Source organism: Equus przewalskii, chromosome 4 (genome assembly GCF_037783145.1).
Source record: "Equus przewalskii isolate Varuska chromosome 4, EquPr2, whole genome shotgun sequence".
NCBI lineage: Eukaryota > Metazoa > Chordata > Mammalia > Perissodactyla > Equidae > Equus > Equus przewalskii.
In genome coordinates, this window is record NC_091834.1 from 74,227,793 (window position 1) to 74,248,126 (window position 20,334).

General features: G+C 36.0%; 1 protein-coding gene across 19 annotated transcripts in view; it reads left to right on the forward strand.

The window, feature by feature from the left end:
* The window catches only part of ST7 (suppression of tumorigenicity 7), a 257,760-nt gene that overhangs the window by 56,609 nt on the left and 180,817 nt on the right, over positions 1 to 20,334 (forward strand). For 3 of the 19 annotated variants that reach the window (XM_070616375.1, XM_070616365.1, XM_070616373.1), the window contains exon 1: positions 5,806 to 6,240. The exons of 13 other annotated variants lie outside the window; for them this stretch is intronic. In XM_070616375.1, the coding sequence (XP_070472476.1) occupies positions 6,219 to 6,240 (22 nt within the window). In that variant the 5' untranslated portion in view covers positions 5,806 to 6,218. Of the gene's footprint in view, positions 1 to 5,790; positions 6,241 to 20,334 lie in introns of those variants that run through there. 3 more of the 19 variants (XM_070616367.1, XM_070616385.1, XM_070616383.1) reach the window with 3 other exon arrangements.

The following is a 20,334-nucleotide window of genomic DNA, read 5'->3' on the forward strand; positions in this document are numbered from 1 at the left end:
ACTCAAACAGACTTAAAATAAACTGCAACCTATAATTGATGCACATTTTCCCTCTCTGGGCCAGAAGGTTTAGAGTACAAACATCTGAGTTCAGATTATGCCACTCAGAGAATAAAATACACCTATCGTGTACAGACAGCTTCTGGTTTCTGTAAAACGTTGGCGTTGTGGCAGTTTTGTGCATGTGTATGGCCCAGTCTTTTAGAAGAAGTTAACTTAGTGAAGCGAATTGGAGAATTTCAGTTTTTATCCTAAATTTTCTGAGTGTTAAGGTGTCCAGATTTTTCTGATGGATGACTAGCCTCTTCCATTTTTGAGCTGCATAGCCTTGTTCTCGATGTTCAGTTTCACTGAATTGTGAATTGGTACAGGTTCAGGAACAAAGTGAAGGTTAGACTAACCGTGGGTGGTGGCTGCTTGATGAGTAAGTGGGGGATTCCCTTACATTAGACGGGGCTAAGGTGGGTTGGGAGTTGAGGTGGTGATAAGGAGGTAAGGACGGGAGTCTTTGTCCCAAATTTGTGCAACTAATTAAAAATTATATTACCCAAAATTTGAACTTCTGGGTAATGGCGACACTATTTTCTGACAGATTCCTTTTAAACTAGAGAACAAAAGCTTTGGGAGATTTTCCTCCACAGCAGAGACCCACTTTCCATAACCAGTATCATGACAAAATCCCAGTTAGTGTGTGTTTAGATTAAGCTCTACTTGCATATTTTCTATAAATGATCCTTTTTAATATATGAATGGACCTTTGGCAAGACAGCTAATTATGGTGTGCAAATCAAATTTTTGTGGGGAAATCGATAATTTAAAATGCAACTTTTAGGAGCTTGCTACGTAGAGGACTTCTGTAGTGAATATTTTTGAAGATAAAACATTTTGAAATAACTAATTGCCCCAAATATGTTTTTTTCTATAGATCCATTTTTTTCCTATTTTAGTTCATTTAAAGCAAGTATACTAGCATCTCTCTCTCTGTCTCTGTGTATTTTGCATTTCTCTTTTTCATAAGATTAGTGTACCAAAATTTTTGTTCCAGGCCTCTGAAATAAAATATACTTGTCTTTTAGAAGGCTCACTGTATGTCTGGTACTATGTTGAAGCAGAAAGGAACACACTTTATGGCCATTTGCAAAGAAATCAAATTTCTAAACTCCTTCCAGGCAGCTTTGGTATGAGTATGCTTTTAATTATAAATTTGTACCTTTTGCCAAAGAACAGAACCATTGATTCTTTCATTTTGCAATAGTTTATATATTGCCATTAAAACACTTCTCTGTTGTTTTTAAGTAATGCTTTATAAACATATGGATGATAGTCTAAAAGACAAACAACTTTAGAGGCTGGCCCTGTGGCCAACTGGTTAGGTTTCTGTGCTCTGCTTTGGCGGCCTGGCGTTTGCCAGTTTGGATCCTAAGCATCGACCTAGCACCCCTCATGCTGAGGCAGCATCCTACACAGAAGAACTAGAGGAACCTACAACTAGGATATACAACTATGTGCTGGGCAGCTTTGAGGAGAAAAAAAAAGGAAGAGATTGGCAACAGATGTTAGCTCAGGGCCAGTCTTCCTCACTAAAAAAACAAAAAAAGGAGAGAGAGAACTTTAATATGCTAAATAGACGTAAAGAGGAATACTAAGAAAAAAAAACTTTAATGTGAACAAAGGGGATGGCTCCAGAGAAATTCCAGATATGACACTTTTAAAATTAGTTATTATGTATTGTCTAGAGAGAATATGTGGTTTAAATTTTTACTACATTGATACATTAATTAAATTAGTTGTCTGATGTGGTAGAACTATTTTGAATGTTATTTTCTATGGTGATTTTTATAAACATTTACATATTTGCAAATATAGGTATATTTAGTCTATTAAACTTTGAAGAGAAGAATGCATATGTCTTCAGTTCATGGGAGAGTAAATTCTTTTGGATTAGAAAAGAATTTATTTTGCTGTCAGCACAGTTCAGCACAAGCACTTTTGTGCTAATGACATCATCGTAGCACTGAAGGGGATATCTTCAGTAGAAAATTGATTCTTAATTCAAGAATAGTTTTATTTTGGGGGCCAGCCTGGTGGTGCAGCAGTTAAGTGCACACGTTCTGCTTCGCTGGCCCAGGGTTCGCCGGTTTGGATCCCGGGTGCGGACATGGCACCACTTGGCACACCATGCTGTGGTAGGCATCCCACATATAAAGTAGAAGAAGATGGGCATGGATGTTAGCTCAGGGCCAGTCTTCCTCGGCAAAAAGAGGAGGATTGGCAGCAGTTAGCTCAGGGCTAATCTTCCTCAAAAAAAAAAAAAAGAAAAAAAAAGAAAAATATAAAAAATATATTAAAAAAAAGAATAGATTTATTTTAACTTTTTTTCTGGAGTGCTCTTTTTTCTGTGTGATTTCCATGTTTCCCATTTGGTTTCTGCTCAGTTTTTTCAGGTCTCTGTTGAAATGTCACCTTTTTAGGATGGTATTACTTGACAATTTTACTTAAAATGACCCTCCCATTTAGCCACTCCTCATACTCTAATTCCCCTTGTCTTTCTTTATGACACATACCGCCACCTGCCTGTCTCACCCACTGGAATATAAGCTCCATAAAGGAGGGTGTTTGTTCATGGCTATACCTCTAGAGTGCAAAACCTTAGTCTCCCAGGAAATGGTTGTTGAGTGAATTTATGAATGGGATTTCCTCTAAAAGTGGCCGTTGACCGACTTTAACATTTTCACTATTATCTTTTTTTTATCAATAGCATTCTAATTTAACAATACTTATTTTGATGACTAAATAATTTTGAATATTGATCTTTTCTTTCATTGCTAATTTTATGCTGAAATTAACGATACTCTCTCTTCTAATGGAAGGGCAAGGTGGTAGGCAGGCAGGCATAATTAGAATTGATAATCCAAAGATCACTTTGGTTTTGGAATGTATCATGTGATTCTTTTGGAGGGGCAGGGGGTACATCAGATCAGTTTTATTCTTCCTTCATTTTCCTTTGTTACATTTTCCTTTGGCAACACATAAAAATTTGTCTTCATTCTCTGAGCTCGTGCCAGCTGCCTGGAGGAGAGAACTGGAGCGAACTAAATTTTTGGAAACTGTTTTGTCAAAGATGGATCTACAGTGATATGGATCCCAGCCTTCTAAAGTGTTTAGAAATACCTGAGGCCTCCAGAGGTTATAGAGACCTTAATAGGAGTCAGAGGTTGTCGTTTGTGTCCAGTTTTGATCAAAAGTGAGGTACCTAATGTTTTTAACATGAGGATCCTGTTATAGTTATCTAAAAAGTAGATTTCCTGAAAAATATTGTAGCCCTTAGTTTACTCTTAGAAGTCTGAGCCAAGAAATAAATATAGGCACTCAGGAAAATGCATTTATATATGCATATGTACACTTTGGTGTACGAGCATAAGAAGGAGCTACGTCAGCGAGTCGGCAGAGCAGTTATCGCGTGTCGTCTGAGGCCTCTGGTGCAAAATCGCTCTTACCCACGGGTCGGTTTTCATTCTGATTTTTCTCTTGCCTTTCTGATGGCCACCTCCATCCACCATTTGTGTGGATTATTCATGTGCAACATCTCGGATATAATTTAAAATAGATCTTATGTAAGATAATATTCTGGTTTCAATCCTTTTGAAGTGTGCTGCCCTTTCCCACTTCCTACAGTTCTATCTCAACCCCATTATTGATATTCTTCACTGGTTGTTGACCTGGCCAATTATTTTGGGAAGGATGTGTTTTCCTTAATTTCTGCAATTTTCAGTATAGTCTTTTCTGTCATTCTTTGGTTTTCTCTGTTGACTTTTCTCTTTTAAGGACTTTTTTCTCCACATTTTCCTTTGGTTTCTATTTTCACTTCATTTTACTTGAATCCTTAAAATATAACTTTGGTAATTATTCATTTTTCAAGAGGTTTTATGGAAGAGTAGTTAAGAGCATATGCTTTGGAAACAGATTACCTGTGTTTGAATCCCAGCTTATTATTTACTACCTGTGTGACCTGGGCAAATTATTCCATCATCTATAAAATGTGGATAACTATGGTAACCCTCCTAAGGTTGTTATGAAAATTAGATAAGTTAATATATAAAATTCCTGGAATATTACCTGGCAGATAGTAAATATTCAATAAGTATTAGTTATTCTTATTCTTTCCTACAACAAAATATTTCTTCTTTATCTCATGTAGCTTCATTGCACTTTTTTCATAATGGTTCAGCATTTTCAGTAAGATAAAGGTTAAGTTACCTTGAATAAATCATGCTATATCCATACAATGGAATATTACGCACCCATTAAAAGGATGGGATGGATCTATATACTGACCAGAAAAGCTGTTAATGATATTTTTAGATGGTAATTGGCAATGCCACATTTATATCAGAATTTAATGTTTAAAAACTGTATTATATAAAGACACGTCTTTGTAAACATGAGAAAATGTGGGAAAAAGTATGTACCTTGGATGAATGGATGGAGAAGAAACTTGAGCTCTTGAATTTCCTACTTTATATGATTTAAAAAGTGTGGAATTATGGGAATATACATGTATACATGTATTTTGTGCATTTCAGTATTTTTAATACATTAAAACCAAACTTCTTGGGGCTGGCCTGGTCGTGTAGTGGTTAAGTTTGTGTACTCTGCTTGGGCAGCCTGGGGTTCACGAGTTCAGATCCTGGGCATGGACCTACACACCGCTTGTCAAGCCATGCTGTGGCAGCATCCCACATAGAAAATAGAGGAAGATTGGCACAGATGTTATCTCAGTGACAATCTTCCTCAAACAAAAAGAGGAAGATTGGGAACAGATGTTAGCTCAGGGCCGATCTTCCTCACCAAAATAAAAACAAACACAAAACAAAACAAAACAAACCAACCTACCAAACTTCTTTCTTTGCTTGTGTTGGATAGACATTTTAGTGAAAGTCTGTACACTTCCAGCTTTTTTTAAAAAACCAGATTTCTAAGAGTAAAGGTAATGCAGGGAGACTTTTGTCAAGTGAATGAAGAGACAAAATAGTAATATCTTCAATTAGTTCTTTGTGTGGGTAAATTAAAAAGAAATGTGTGTGTTGGTCATAGATGCTCACCTGCACACAGATGTACATGACTGAGTTACCCTGGAAAAGGACAGGAATTCTATAAGGCAAAATGAAGAAAAATAAGGCAAAGGAATAGGATAGAAGAAGTATATGTACGTAAATATATTCCTAGATTAGTGTTTTTCACATTTGAATAGTAGTTGCAAAATAACTAATAATGTAATTGCTAACATTTGAGTGCCCGCTGTGTGCCAAGCAGTGTTCTAAGCACTCATATTCTTTTACTGTTACATTTGTGTGTGTATTTATACATCCAGAATGTGTGTGTAATAGTATACATATTTTCACACTTTTGTGATTGATTGTACATTCTAGATCTGTGAGTCTACCATAAACCTAGAGAAAAAATGAGTTCTGTAGTTATTTTTAAAGGTAGGTTATTTTTTTCATTTCCGATATCCTTAATTCCCTTGGAAAGTTCTACTGACTGCATAAAACTAAGAAGCCTGATCTGCATGATATCTTTGTGGTTAGTTGCTATAAAGCCAATATTTAAATTTCTTGGAGGTCTCTTTTAGTGCCTGGTTTCACAGGATGGAGATCTCATCAGGAGGTTGAATATATATGTGGCTCTTGGTCTTGTGCGTTTTGTGACAAAGGAATTCCCCTTTGAATCGCTTGCTCCCCCGAAGCCCCTGGAGCCTCTGGCTCAAGCAGCGCAGTCGGTCTGTGCAGTGTCTCTGACGTCATCAGTGTATGCATAAGCCCTGCTATTGTCTTACTGCTCCAACAGGGCTGGGGATTGCAGTATCCGCTGTTGCTGCTGCTCCCAGTCCTGCTCCTGCTCCTACCTACTTCTGCCTCACTGCATCCCAGAAGTCTCACCTCGGCCTGCCTTTCCCTGTTGGATTTTCAAAAGCAGCTCTTCGGTTTTTGGTGCTGTAGGAGACCTTGCTTTTCAGTCACACGGGAGAGCACTGAAGCTTGTAAGAGGAGAATCTGGCAGCTGGACGCAGCTTGGACTGCATTGTCTGTCCTCATGACCCCTGTTGTGTAGCGGCTCCTCTCTTCACTCTCACGCGTACTCTCTCCTTGATTTTCCTTTCTTCCTTTTTTTTCTTTTTCTTTCTTCTAATTCTTTAAAAGCAGCCTCTGGAGCCAGCCATGTTTGGCACTGAATCTTCATGTAAGTAAATGGACTCCACTTCTTTGCTATTTAGAAATCTGCTTGCTGTCATGGTTTCATTGGCTTGGAGTTCATATCACTTTGCCTTAGGTCATTAACAGCCTTTGTATTTTGGCTCTAATTACAAAGGAATTGGTCTCAGGGAAGGGACTCCCCCTTAACTGGGTTATTCATCCTTAAGGCCAGGGATGTCAATGTGGTCAAAACCAGGCCTCCAAGAGGGAGGAAGGAAGACAGGAATCCAGGCAGCCTCCCTAGAATGTGTTAATTGATAGGATCGAGTCTGTCACTGATCTATTGTTGTGGGTTCTGTAATGGTCCTTAAACCCTAAAATAGATACTGGGAGGATCTCAGATGATAGTGTTTATTGAAAGGAAAGAAGAGCTTTAAATTTTTTTATTTAAAAGGAGAAAAAGGTATCATTAGACCCTCTTCCTCCATATTTTTACAGAAACATAGGAGTGGACGTTGTATGTAGGATATATGAATTTCTTCTTTAAATAAGAAATAAGCTTTATTTTTAAAGATGAATTTTTCTTCTTTTTACACAATGGCTTCAATTTTGATATGCTGGCTAGCATTACAGTCCAGCAGCATCATATCTATCTTAAAACTTATACAATGAAATTGCTTTGGTGCAGAGCAGGCCCTGCACAATGGGCTGGGCTGGATGGCACTTGTAGACAGCTAAAATTGGTATTTGAAAAATGATTACCAGCCTAAGTAATTTGAGGATTATTTAATGTTGGATGTAGAATAATGTAACTTGTCAATGCAGTTGTACAGGCTCTGCAGAATATATTTTCATTATCCACAAGCAAAGGTGACAGTTAGGAATTTCTAAAGAGACTCAACCTGCTGGCCTAGAACATTAGAAATTGGCAAGACACTATCTTTTTGGGGAGAAGGAGATTAGGGCAGGAATTTAGGAAACACATTTCTTATGAATTTTTAATTTGACCTTTTCTTTCTCATCTCAGGTGATCAGTGTGACTATTTATGCACAGCAGATGATTATTCCAGAATAGCGGTATTCCAGGAGAGCTAATAATCCTCAGTTCTTTGTTTCTTGATTGGCTTTTTTAAAGGGTTGATTATTTTTGTTGTTTCACACAGAAGCTTCCCTTTTCTGAGATTACCACACTGGCTAATCAAGTCAAGATAGAACAACAATGAGATGTAATGTCCCATTCAGCATGTAACAATATTATTTTCTAGTAATTTAAAAATATATTTTGAATTCACTTAATGTTACATTTGGAATTATTGTCCCCCAAGAAATAGAAACAGGTTATTAAGTGGCAAAGACCTTACTGTTTCATTTCAGTCATGGAATTTGTTTTATGGAGGAACCTAGGTATGGACAGAAATATTTATCTACAAAAGAAAAATTAGTCTTAGCACTTTGGCTGAAAATGGAAGTTGCAACTCAGCATGCGAGTCTTTGAATTCTTGGACTAGGGACTCAAACATTGTCTGGCTAGGTTTGCCAAGTAGACACAGCTTTCTTGATCATCAAACCTGATCTTTTGATAATATCATCCATGTGCTATGTGGTATGTTTGAAAACTGCTGGTTGCTTTTGGTTTCCGTAGCTACCAGATTACTGAACAGACAGAATACCATTCAGAAGACAGAAAATCATCATGTGGGTTTTTGGCGCTTTTTTGACTTTACTGACTATTAAGTTTTGTTTCTTGTTTATCACTAGAAGCCCATAGATAGGTTTGTACTGTCAGTGATCATTACATGTTCTTTAGATAAGTAGATGCCTTAAATCTGTGCTTAGAGTTAAGACAAGTGTAGTTTCTTTGTGTTTTGAGGCATAACTTTCTAGGCCTTCAATTTCCACCTTTTGGAGGCTGTTTTATAGGCTGAAACTATCTGTATTTAGAATATTCAGAAAAATAGTCACATTTGAAGTTCTAATTAGTTCAGAAGGGATCTTCCAAACCACCTAGGATATTCTTACTACATTCTTAAATAATTGTTTAACTATCTGCCTTGTGTACAATGCTGTGGGAGATCCTAAAAAGATCAATTTTTTTTCTAACATATTCTGATTTCGTGATGCTTATCCTTGATTTCTGGTTGCAGTTCCTTACTCTTATTGGATGCTTTGATTTTTTAAATCGAGGTATGGTTTACATTACAATAAAATGCATAAGTCAAAGTGTGCAAGTCAGTGAATCTTTGCTTATGTTTACACCCATATAACTACCACCTAGATTAAGATACAGAACATTTCTGTTACTCCAGAAAGTTTCCTTGTGATGACCCATCCCAGTTGATACTACTTTTCCTCATCAAAAGATAATCATTATTCTGACTTCTGTTGCCATAGAGTCACATGTAAATGGCTCTTTTAAATTTTCTTCCTCTCGTCTTTGCTCTCTGCCTATAAGAGAAGGAAATGTCATTGTGTTCATTTTTAAATACTGGATTGATTAAGGTGGCTTTATGTTTCAGACCTTTAAGGTCAGGAATTTGCAGTAACCTGTGTATCGCATTATAACATGTTCTGTCTCACTGAAGTAGTATTGCTTGATTTAAATACCAAAAAGCACCCCCCCCCCGCCACACGCACAAAGAGCCTTAAAAGTGACAAAAAATTTACCTGAAAGAGTAGACCCTTGTTCGTCAAAGTAAAGACTTACATAGTTATGGCAACAGAATTAATAGATGTTCTGTCTGACATCGTTTTAGTGAATATATTTTGATATTGTTTAATGAATGTCTCCTGATATTGTTTAGTGAATATCTCCAATGTGCAAGTCTCATTTCTTTCTGACTTAGTGGATCTGAATCTCCCATAGTTGTGTAGATTGGCCACAATCTATTTTGGGCCCATTTTGAAATGGAAGGTTTCTGTGTTGTGTGTAGATTAATCATTAAAAAGCAGGAAGTCTAGCTTCTGTAACTCTGTTACCATCTTGATATATTTCACTGAGCTTTTCCTTTACTGAAATTTCCCATGTCTAAAAATGGGAGTTGTATATCTACTCTTTATCTGTTTTGAGGAAATGCAATTCAGTTTCTGTGGTCAGAATAATTTAGGTTTAAGAAGAAAGTACTATCAGTAAAGTTTTGTTGAGGGAAGTCATTGTTAAAATTCATATTTTGAGTAGTTAATTTGATTTAATGATATTTTATAATCGATAAGTTGAATTCTACAAAAATTTTAAAAATTTAGTTTTCTCTTAAAATTTTATAAAGGAACAGAAAAATTTCATCTTTTTTTGTGAAGTAAGGAAAACTGGTTTTGTACTGCTGCCATTTGATTACATCCTTCCTAATAAAGCCGGTTATTCTCTAAAGAGTAAATACTTAAAGTATGATGAACATTATTGAATTAGCATTTATCCAGCTCAGTCCTCCTCCTTTCTCCCTTCCCATGTTTAACTTTGTCAGGTCTCAAGGGTACTGTTTAAGATGTGCTGTAGTGGGAATTGTGCCCTGGTCTAACATTAAAGTGTCTTCCAAAGCACCTGCTTTATTAGTCCAGTGAAGAGAGCAACAACTTACCTTTTGAGAAATAACATTCCCCTGGGACACACAGTGTCATTTAATCCCTCCTTTGCAAATTTTGTTATTGTCATAATAAATTAAAAAGAGCATCTAGTTCATCTGTGAAAGGGAAAAATAAATCACCATAATCCCAACAAAGATGTATATTTAGTGAACTTAGTGGTGATGAGGAAACGGTGGACACGTGTGTCAGGGTGTCAGTTTTCTTTAGCTCTGGTTCGGCTGACCCACAAGTCTTCCCTGCTGTTCTCTGGATGCCACATCACCTTGGGTAGGTAGCTAGGTGCTGGAAAGGATTTGCAGTACATGTGATGGCCTCTGTGATTTATCTTTGATGGGTATCAAAAGTTCAGCTGTTGCCTTTTATTTTCATTACTGATGAATGCATTAAATTGGAACTGACAGCTTCTCAATTTTTATAGTGAGTGTGGTACTGTGTTTCTAAGAACAATGTAATTATCTCAAATTTTGAGCCATTCTGTGGAAAATAGTCAAATGAATATACTCCAGCTGTATTAGGTCACCAAGAACTGTATAATTAAACAAGCATCTTTTTGATAGAGAAACAAATGAGTCACACTCCCTTTTTATGTGCATTTCATGGTCATTCTTGACAACCACTCAAACGTGAGATGAAATTTGGGTCTATTGTTTTGGTGTAATTTTTCTGAATCAGTTGAGATGTTAATAGTAACTGTGGTCATTCAAAGACGGCTATTCACAGCTGGACCATTTTTCATTATAACCTCTAATTCTTATTAAATAATTGTATCAGACTGATGTTTTTGCTGTTAGAGTGTTTGATGTTTTAGTACAATCTTTTGTTTCCCCTCTTATTAGTTTTGTCTTGAAACTAGGTAATTTAGGAACAGCCATTTTCCTTTTCTACAACTTTAATCTGGCTGTTAGTAATTAGTTGTACTGGATTTTAAATGCTTTCATCTTACTTAAAGCAAAAATGCAAATAGCTAAGTAGACATACAAAAACTTACCTCTAAGTCTGCACTCAAGCATTGAATGTAAAAGAAAAATATTATTACATGACTTTAGATAAGAAGAACACCACAGACTACTAACGTCATAAATAAGGAAAAATAATTATAGGTTACAGAGATTTACATTGAGACATGGTCATACAGGAGCCTGGGAAGCTAAAGCTCATATAACATTTTTGACTTGTCTTACCGTATCATCTTTTCTTTCCTTCTGACAACATAAGTTCTGATGTGAAATTTCCTTTTGGGTTTCTTACCTGTTAATAGTTGACATCGTACTTTTTAGTATCAAGAGAATATTTTAAAATAAATAAGATAGGAATTTTTTTTCTTCTGGATATTTATATACTTATTCTGCTAGTACAGAAATGGAATAAAAATACTCAGTGGTTATTTTTAAATTCTCAGATTACTTATTTTCAGTTGAGTACTGGTTTCCCTAATTGTTAGTCTGTAGTTTGTTCAGCAGAAATTACACATGAGTTTTCAGTGATCTGTTGTTTTCATTGTCACAATGGACCAGATTCATATCCTGTATAAACTGTGGGGAGTCTATGGAGAAAAATTGCCATATATGGAAACTTTCCCCATAGTATCCCCATGGAGTTACACAGGATGTGAATAGGATTCATTGTTGTTATGGATTCTGAGTTGGAAAACTCACTGCTAATGTGTATTTTTAACATTAATAATAGTCATTGCATTAAGTTATGTTCAAATACCATGAAACTTTCAATATGAGACCATATGAAACTCAAGAATATGAATTGTATGGTGATTTTTAAAAGATTTTATTTTTTTATTTTTTATTTTTCCTTCTCTTCTCTAAAGCCCCCAAGTACGTAGTTGTATATGTTAGTTGTGGGTCCTTCTAGTTGTGGCATGTGGGACGTCACCTCAGCATGGCTTGATGAGCGGTGCTAGGTCCGCACCCAGGATCTGAGTGTGTAAAACCCTGTGCCGCCTGAGTGGAGCACACGAACCCAACCACTCGGCCACAGGGCCAGCCCTTGTATGGTTATTTTTTAAATTGTTTTTTGAATAGTGCTGATATCCTACCATTTTTTCCCTAGTAAGTATAAAGCCTTCATTAACATGCTTATAAATGTGTTTTTAATTAGAAAATATGCAAGTTTTGAATTATTTAAAAGTCTTGTAGTCACATTTGCTGTGCTAGAATAGTAAATTGTAAGATTTTCTCTATAGAGACTTTGCTTGTATTAGTAATGGATGAACTGAAAGAAGAAGAAACAGTTTAACACATGTTGTAGAATTGGTAGCAACCACATACTAGATGTAGTGACTAAGTGCAGAGACTGGTGCTCAATTGCCTGGATTCAAGTTATGGCTCTACTATGTTCTGCCACGCTTTGGCCATCTACCATCTAAGCTCTTCTAGCTCAAAGTGTGGCTTATACAATAAACTGTGGGTGTTAGGAGAATCTGTCTTTTTGGGCCAGGACATCTGCCCCAGGGTGAAGCTTATCAAGGGTCATCTGTGGAGAGTAGACTCCAGCAGTAGGAAAGATTGGTTAAAGAAAGGGACATGTCACTTCCGAAGACTGGGTGGAAGTTCCATCATGGGGATCTTTGAAGGGACCCAATAAGAGATCTGAAGGGAGGAGACTGCGTGAAACTGGTTGAGATGGCAAATGCCCAGTGTGTTTCTCACTTCTAGTCACTCCTTTGGTAGGCATCACTCATTGGTCACAGTACTCTTGTAGAATTGGCTTAAGCCTCTAAAGGTGGGAATGTTTTACACTTAAAGCACTTTATCTGTGCAAGTGTTTTCCACATTAGTGTGAATAATAGTCACATAAATAAATATTTAAGTAAACTTGCAATTAATTACTGAATTAAAAAAATTAGGAATCTTAAGAATTCCAGTAATATCCCTCTAGATATAACAGATACACCATTCTCTGTCACATTATGGTTCTCAGTAGTGTCAATGGGTTAATGATTCAGAGCCACCTCTGGTCTCTTCTGAATGCAATTTACACCAATTGAAGACGTATCCTGAGAATGTAGCAGCGTAGCTAATATATACTAAGCACTCACTCTTTAATGTTTGAATCTTCTGTGGCTTAAGGTAATATCATTGAAAATACAATGTGTGAGCTTTATAGGGGTTAATATTGAGTTTAATTAAATTTTCTAGTCTGAAGGGTTTATCACACATAACTGGCACATATCAGAAACATGTGTCAGTGGACAGCTCTTACCTGTCACCCTTTGGAGCAGGAAGCAGGTGCCACAAACAGAAGATTTCGTTACTAAGTCCAAATATGTTAGAGGTAAACTGCCATACTTTGCTTTGTATTTATAACTTGATGACATCTCATCTAAATTCACTTACAGTTTTTAAGATTATTAAGTAAAAATAATGAGGTATTATAAGCACAAGTTTATTTATAGCATGAAAACTGAGAATTGTTTCTTTACCAATCCTGAGTTAATTTTAGGAATTGGAAAAATTATTTTTCATGTTTTTGTGAGAGTTTCAGACTGTTAAGATTCAAGCTTATTGGCATATTTTGGGGAGTAGTGAGCCTGATTGAAATGCATATAGATTAGGAGATCACAGTGACTCCATTAGAGTATTATTTACCACTTCCTTCATCCCTGGCTACTTCTAGAACACCTAGGGTTAGCTGGAGGCTTTGGTAGAGTTTGGCCAGGAGATATGTATGACTAGTCCAAGCATGGGCTTGACTCAAGTCTGGAGTTTCTTCACTGAAACTTTCCTAGAGTTGTTTTAGTATAATGGTGTTCCAGTTATCTATTGCTATATAACAAACCACCCCCAAACATAGTGGCTTAAGCATTTATTATTATACTTCACAGTTCTCTGGGTTGACTGGACTCATATGTAGTTCTCATATGGGGTCTCTACTGCGGTTGCAGTCAGATGTCTGTTGGGGCTGCAGTCATCTAAAGGATCTCCTGAGCTGGAGGTCCAGGATAGTTCTCCCACATAGATATCAGTTGAGGCTGGTTATTGACTTGAGGCTTGGTTAGGGTTGTAGGCAGGAATACCTGTATTTGGCTTCTCCATGAGATTCAAGCTTCTCACAGCATGGTGCTAAGTTCTCAGAGGAAGCGTCCTATGATGGAGCATTCATTCCAGAAGACTGAGGAGGAACCTGCAAGGTTTCTTATGACCTAATCTTGGGAGTCTCAGAAGTCACTTCTGTTATGTTATATTGGCCAAGCAAGTCACTAAGATTGACCCAGATTCGAAGGGCGGGGAATTAGACTTCTTCTCTGGGTGAGAGAGTGGCAAAGTCACAGTGCAGAAGAGCAAGTAGGATGGGAAATACTGTAGTGGCCATCTTTGGAAAAAACAGTTTGCTACAAGTAATTTCCAAACTCTACTCCACGAAGTTAGTTCCCCAGAGGTGCTGCTGTGATTCTCTAAATCAGGGGTTTGCACACTTTTTCTATAAGGAGCCAAATAGTGACTATTTAGACTGGTGGACCATACAGTCTTTTTTGCAACTGCTCGACTCTATCATTGTAGCACAAAAGCAGCCATAGACAAATGAGTGTGACTTTGTTCCAACAAAACTTTATTTATGGACACAGAAATTTGAATTTCATGTAATTTTCATATATCAAAAAAATCTTCTTCTTTTGTTTTTTTCCAACTATTTAAAAGTGTAAAAAAAACATTCTTAGATCAAGGGCCGTAGAAAACCAAGTGGTGGGCATGCTTTGGCCCATGGGCCTCAGTTTGCTGACCCCTGCTCTTAATATTTGATTTGAATTTCATTTTTAATTACTAAAAAACTGAAACAAAGAACAATAGATACATTCACATATTAAAAGTCACTAATTTTGATATGTTGGGTACTACTGATAGATGAATTTATGTTCTCATTGGTTAACTTTAATTAAATGTTGTAAATTTGAAATTACAAATTTATGTCTGTTTTACATAGTGGGCTCTTGTATAATATTTTGTTTGATAAAAGGTTTTGTTAAAAATGAGTGAAAGAAAAAAATAAAACCCTAGGACATTTAAAGGCTTCAATTCTAGTCTATTCTCAGAATAATACTAGTTGACAAAAGTGAGGATATGGAGACCTTCTGTTTGATTAAATTTCACAAATATTTATTGAATGCAGAGGAGTAGCTTATGATAAGAGATAAGAGAGCAAAAAGCTTTCAAGTAATTTAAAGTTCAACTGGATTTGGGAGGTGAGGCAGTGAGAGAGGGACAACAGAGAGGGTAATAATAGTAATACTGTATGTTTCTCATTCAGTGGAGAAGGCAATGCAGATGAGATTATTTTTGACACCAGTGCCCATGAATAAAAAAGAAATGGTTCTCATTGGAATTGACATTCTATAATATGCAGAATATGACAGGGGAAACCATTTTTTCTTTAAATAATTTTGTTGAAGAACAATTTATGTAAGATAAAATGTATCCATTTAAAATCCATTTGATGAATTTTGGCAAATGTATATGTATATGTAACCATCATTATCATTACAATCAAGATATAGAGCATTTCCATCGCCTCAAAAAATTCCCTTATGCTGCTGTGCAGTCAGTCTCCATCTCTGGAATTTCATATAAATGGGATCATGCAATGTCTACTACTTTTGTGTGTGACTTCTTTCATCTAGCATAATGCTTTCAGCCGTGTTGTTGAAGCTATTGGTAGTTCATTTCTTTTTATTACTGAGTAGTAGAAATAACATAATTGGCTCAGCCATTTGCCCATTGATACTGAATTATTTCCTGTTTTTGGTTCTTATGAATAAAGCTGCTATAATTACTCATGTATGGTTCTCTTTGTAGACATACGTTTTCATTTCTTTTGGGTAAAGACCTAGAAATGTAATTGTTGAAAAACTGCCAAGCTATTTTCCAAAATGGTTATACTTTTTTACATTCCCACCAGCAATGTATGGGAGTTCAACTGCTTCATAGCCTTGTCAACACTTGGCATTGTCAGTCTTTTTAATTTTAGCTAATTTAGTGGGTGTGTAGTGGTATACTGTGATTTTAATTTCTATTTCCCTCATTCTTAAAAATGTTGAACATCTTTTCATGTGCTTATTGGCTATTGGTGTATCTTCATTGATGAAGTGTCTGTTCAAATACTGTACCCGTTTTAAAAATTGGGTGGTTTGTCTTATTATTGAATTTTGAGAGTTCTTTATATATTTTGATACAAGTGCTTTGTTAGATAAATGTATTGACAATATTTTCTTACAGTCTGTAGGTTTTCATTTTCTTAATAAGTTTTTAATTTTGATGAAGTCTAGTTTTTCAATTTCTTGTGTCCTATATCAGAAATTTTTGCCTACCCAAACGTCATAAACAGTTTTTCCCTATATTTCCTTCCAGATGTTTCAGGTGTTTTGCTTCTGTGTGTATTATGATCCATTTTGAGTCAATTTTTGTATATAGTGTGGTACAGCAATGGTGGATGTTTGCTTTTTTTCACCAAAATTCAGTTTTTCGAGCACCATTTCTTGAAAAGATAATCCTTTCCCCATTGATTTGACTTTATAAAAAAATCAATTGACCCTATATTTCTGGTCTCTCTATTTTATTCTGGAAGTCTGCGTGTTTATTCTTAGGCCAATACCGTAGTCTTGATTGCTATAGCTTTATGATCACTTTTGAAATCAGGTAGTGTAAGCCCTCCAGGTCTGTTCTTTTTCAAAATTGTTTTGGCTATATTTGGCCCTTTCCTATCCATAGAAATTTTAAAATTTGCTTGTCAATTTCTACAAAAAGGTCTGCTGGGATTTTGATTGAGAGTGTGTTTAATCTATGAAGCAATTTGGAGATAGTTGACATTTTAACAATATTGAGTCTTTCAATTCATGAACGTGGTCTATTAATAACTTTTCATTTAGGTTTTCTTTAATTTCTCCTAGCAATGGTAAAACGGGTTATGAAATTAAAAGAATAGTTAGGGTTTCTTTCATTGACAAAGGAATACTTATCTGGAGTAGACTAACTTATCTCACCCACTGAATATATGTTCCTAGGGAAAGTATAGTAAAATGAAAAAGTGGTGGTATTAGTAAAATTTCATTAATTTGAATTTGGAGGACTTATTTGAACTTGTGAAAAGTCTTAGCCTGAAAAATGAGACTTCACTAAACAAATGTGGCATGAAGAAGTATTTTGGGAGTTTGTCTTAACAAATAGAAAGAATGGTTTGTACCTAGAACACTTAAAATTATGTTCTGTGAAATGCTACTTGGATGTCCCTTAAAACATTTGCTCTCTCAACAGGAAGAACTACTTCTTCCTCTCGTTTGTTATGTCTTAGGAAATCACTTTATTATATTGTAGAAGTAATTTCACTCCAGTTCTTGCATTGTAGAAGTAATTTCACTCCAGTTATTGCCTAAATATTTACATTTCTTTAATTAGAAAGTTCTGAACTTACGGATTTTTATGTTTGGAAACAAGATCCCCCTTCTTTCTTTTTTTTTTGGTGAAGATGATTGGCCCTAAGCTAACATCTGTTGCCAATCTTCCTCTTTTTTCTTGAGGAAGATTGTGGCTGAGCTTACATCTGTGCCAATCTTCCTCTATTTTTTGTATGTGGGATGCTGCCACAGCATGGCTTGATGAGCAAGGGGTTTGTAGGTCTGCACTTTGGATCTGAACCTGTGAACCCTGGGCCACTGAAGCGGAGCACATGAACTTAACCACTACGTGACCAGGCTGGCCCCAGGATCCCCCTTCTTTTGAAACTAGTTCTATATTCCTGTTGGATTATCAGCCTTTATCTGATAAATCTATGGATCTTTATGAGTTCAAGAGATTTGAAGCCAACCTTTCTCTAAAATAAATTCAGGATGGCATTTGTCACCTTTAAAAATTAAATTGAACTTGAATTGACTTTATATTTTTAAGAACCTTTTCTAATTATTTGACATTAGTCTTGATAATTTCCAAAATTTTCAAACTTCATAAAGCCAGAGATGCATCAAACATCAAATCCCCCACCCTTGTTTTAGGCAGCTTATAAAATAGCACTCCTGTTAGAATCCCCAGGTAACTAATTCAGTCTTTTGAAAGCTGTGAAGATGAATATACTTAATGGATTATGAGTTCATCTATGCTGATTTTCTCACCCTTTTTCTGAGCTGGTCCCCGGGAGCCCTACTTTGTTAGCTATATTTGGTGTAATTGTATAGCACAATTTTGAGACAAAAAGACAGGGGGGCCTAGTTTTACTATGTTGCCTTGGGCGTCTTATCTCTCAGCCTCGATTTGTTTATCTGTAAAGTGGAAATAACAGTAACCTCATGGGATTGTTGTAATGCTTAAATGGAATAGGTAGGTAGGGTGACAAGCCCTTAATGGCACGTGATAAGCAATCAATAGTTTAATTATTTTTAAAGTTTTCTTTACCAGAAATACTACACACTATGTGTATATTTGATATAAAATAGAGTATAATCGAGGATAGAAATGGCAGCATCAAACACAACTGAATTAAAAAGTGTGAGAAAAAATAGTTTTAAGTGAAAAACTTATTAAGTTTGGTCCCTGCCATCTGGCAGTTTACATTCTAAGGGGACAAGATGAATGAAATTATAATTCATGCATATGTACTTTATTGACATTGGTATTGCTTTGTATAAATGTTTTGCACATACACATTTACGTATGATCAGTCCTCTTCTTCCTTCTCTTTACATCCAGGGTCTCTTCACTTCCGATACGGTTCTCCTGGGTTTCTGTAAGGGTCCCCTTAACTTGTCTTCCTAGCTCACCTTCCTCCATGCCTAGGTCCATGCTACAGGTGAATTTTTTGCCTTTTTTAAAAAATTGAAATATAACTAACATACAATAAAATGCACAGACGTTAAGTGTCCAATTCAGTGAGTCCGGACGATTTTACAGACTCCCTAAGTACCACCCAAGTAAGATATAGAACATTCCTACTGCTTCAGAAAGTTCCCTTGTGCCCCTTCCAAACAGTTTCCCTCTCCACTAGGCAATCGTTTTCTGATTTTTATAATTTCAGATTAGCTTTGCCTGGGACTTAATATATATGGAATGACACAGTTTGTATTCTTTTATGTCAGCTACCTTGCTGATCATGTTTTTCAGTGCCCAACACCTGTTTAAAACACTCTCAGTGACTCTTCAGTGCTTTTGAACTAAATATAAACTTTTTGCCCTGGTGTTCAAAGCTAGCCACGGTATGGTTCCAACTTTCCTTTCCCAGTTTAACTTCCACTACTACTCTGTGTATATTATTTGGTTTTTCCTGAGTGCCTTTTCTCATGCAAGGCCTTCTGTTTGGATCTTACCCCTATTTCCAGCTATTCAAACCTCAACCACTCTTTCACTCTTTGAAGTTCATCTCAGGTACCAGTTACTCCGTGAATTTCCCTGGTTCTCCTAACATGATTCTCAGCCGCTTTTTTTTTTTTTTTTTAAACCTTCATCACATGAGCATCATCATAGCCACCTCTTTTATACACAGAACAGTTATTCTCCTTTTCCAACATTATCCTTCCCTTGTCCCTCTGCCCCCTTAATCACTGGCCTCTGCCAAAAAGCATCCCGCATTTTTGAGTACTCATTGCACTTTATAATGGAAGGTGCATGGTTCCTGGCTTGCATGCTCTGGAGTCTGACTTCCTGGGCTGGAATTTTCATTCTACCAGCTGTGTGACCCTGGGTAGATTAACCTACTTCTTTGCACCTCACTTTGTTCCTCTGTAAAATGGGCATACGTATAAACTATGTCTTGGGGCTGTTGTGAGTTTTAAATACCATAAAATGCTTATTACCTAGTAAAGGCTCAATGAATGTTACCTATTATTATTAGATATTATTATATTTGAGTCTTTTCTGTTATTGCTTTATCCTTCTAATTCCATTGCATTTTCCCTCGGACTTGGGTTTACTCATCTTAGTGGCTACCAAACTAAATATTAAAAGTAATTTCTCCATTTAATAATTCTCTGTATGAAAGTCTGTGATGTGTTAGGAGTTATTTAAAGACAAAAACATTAATGGTTTCGAGTTTTATGCTTACTTCACCTAATATATGTGCTTAATCGTCTCTTTCAGTGTTTTGCTTTTAAAGTAAACACAATAATGTCAGTATCTGTCTCTTTATTAATGAAAATGTAAATGGAATCCATACCTTTGTAGTGTTACTATATTTTAACTTATGTCAAGCTTGATATTTAAGGAGAATTTTTTAAATACAAGTAATCATTCCCTAATTTATCTGGTTTATATGTTTGTTAGGTTTTCTTAAAGTCGTGCATATCTGTAATTCTTTTTTCTAAAGCTTTATGATGCTTTAATATAGATGGTACAGCATGCATTGCATTATTTCATTTCCATTTAAATGGATTAAGTGGCATTTGATAAACCCTTCTTGATTCTTAATTGAGATGGGCAGGAGGAATAATAGAGAAATAAAAGACCTGTGACTTTACTTTTGGGTTTATTTCTTTTAGGTTTTATACTAGCGTGTTTCAGAGATGTTTTTGTTTGGCTATGTAAGGGGGCACAGGCAGCAGTATTACTACTGTATCCAGAATTTGTGCATGTTA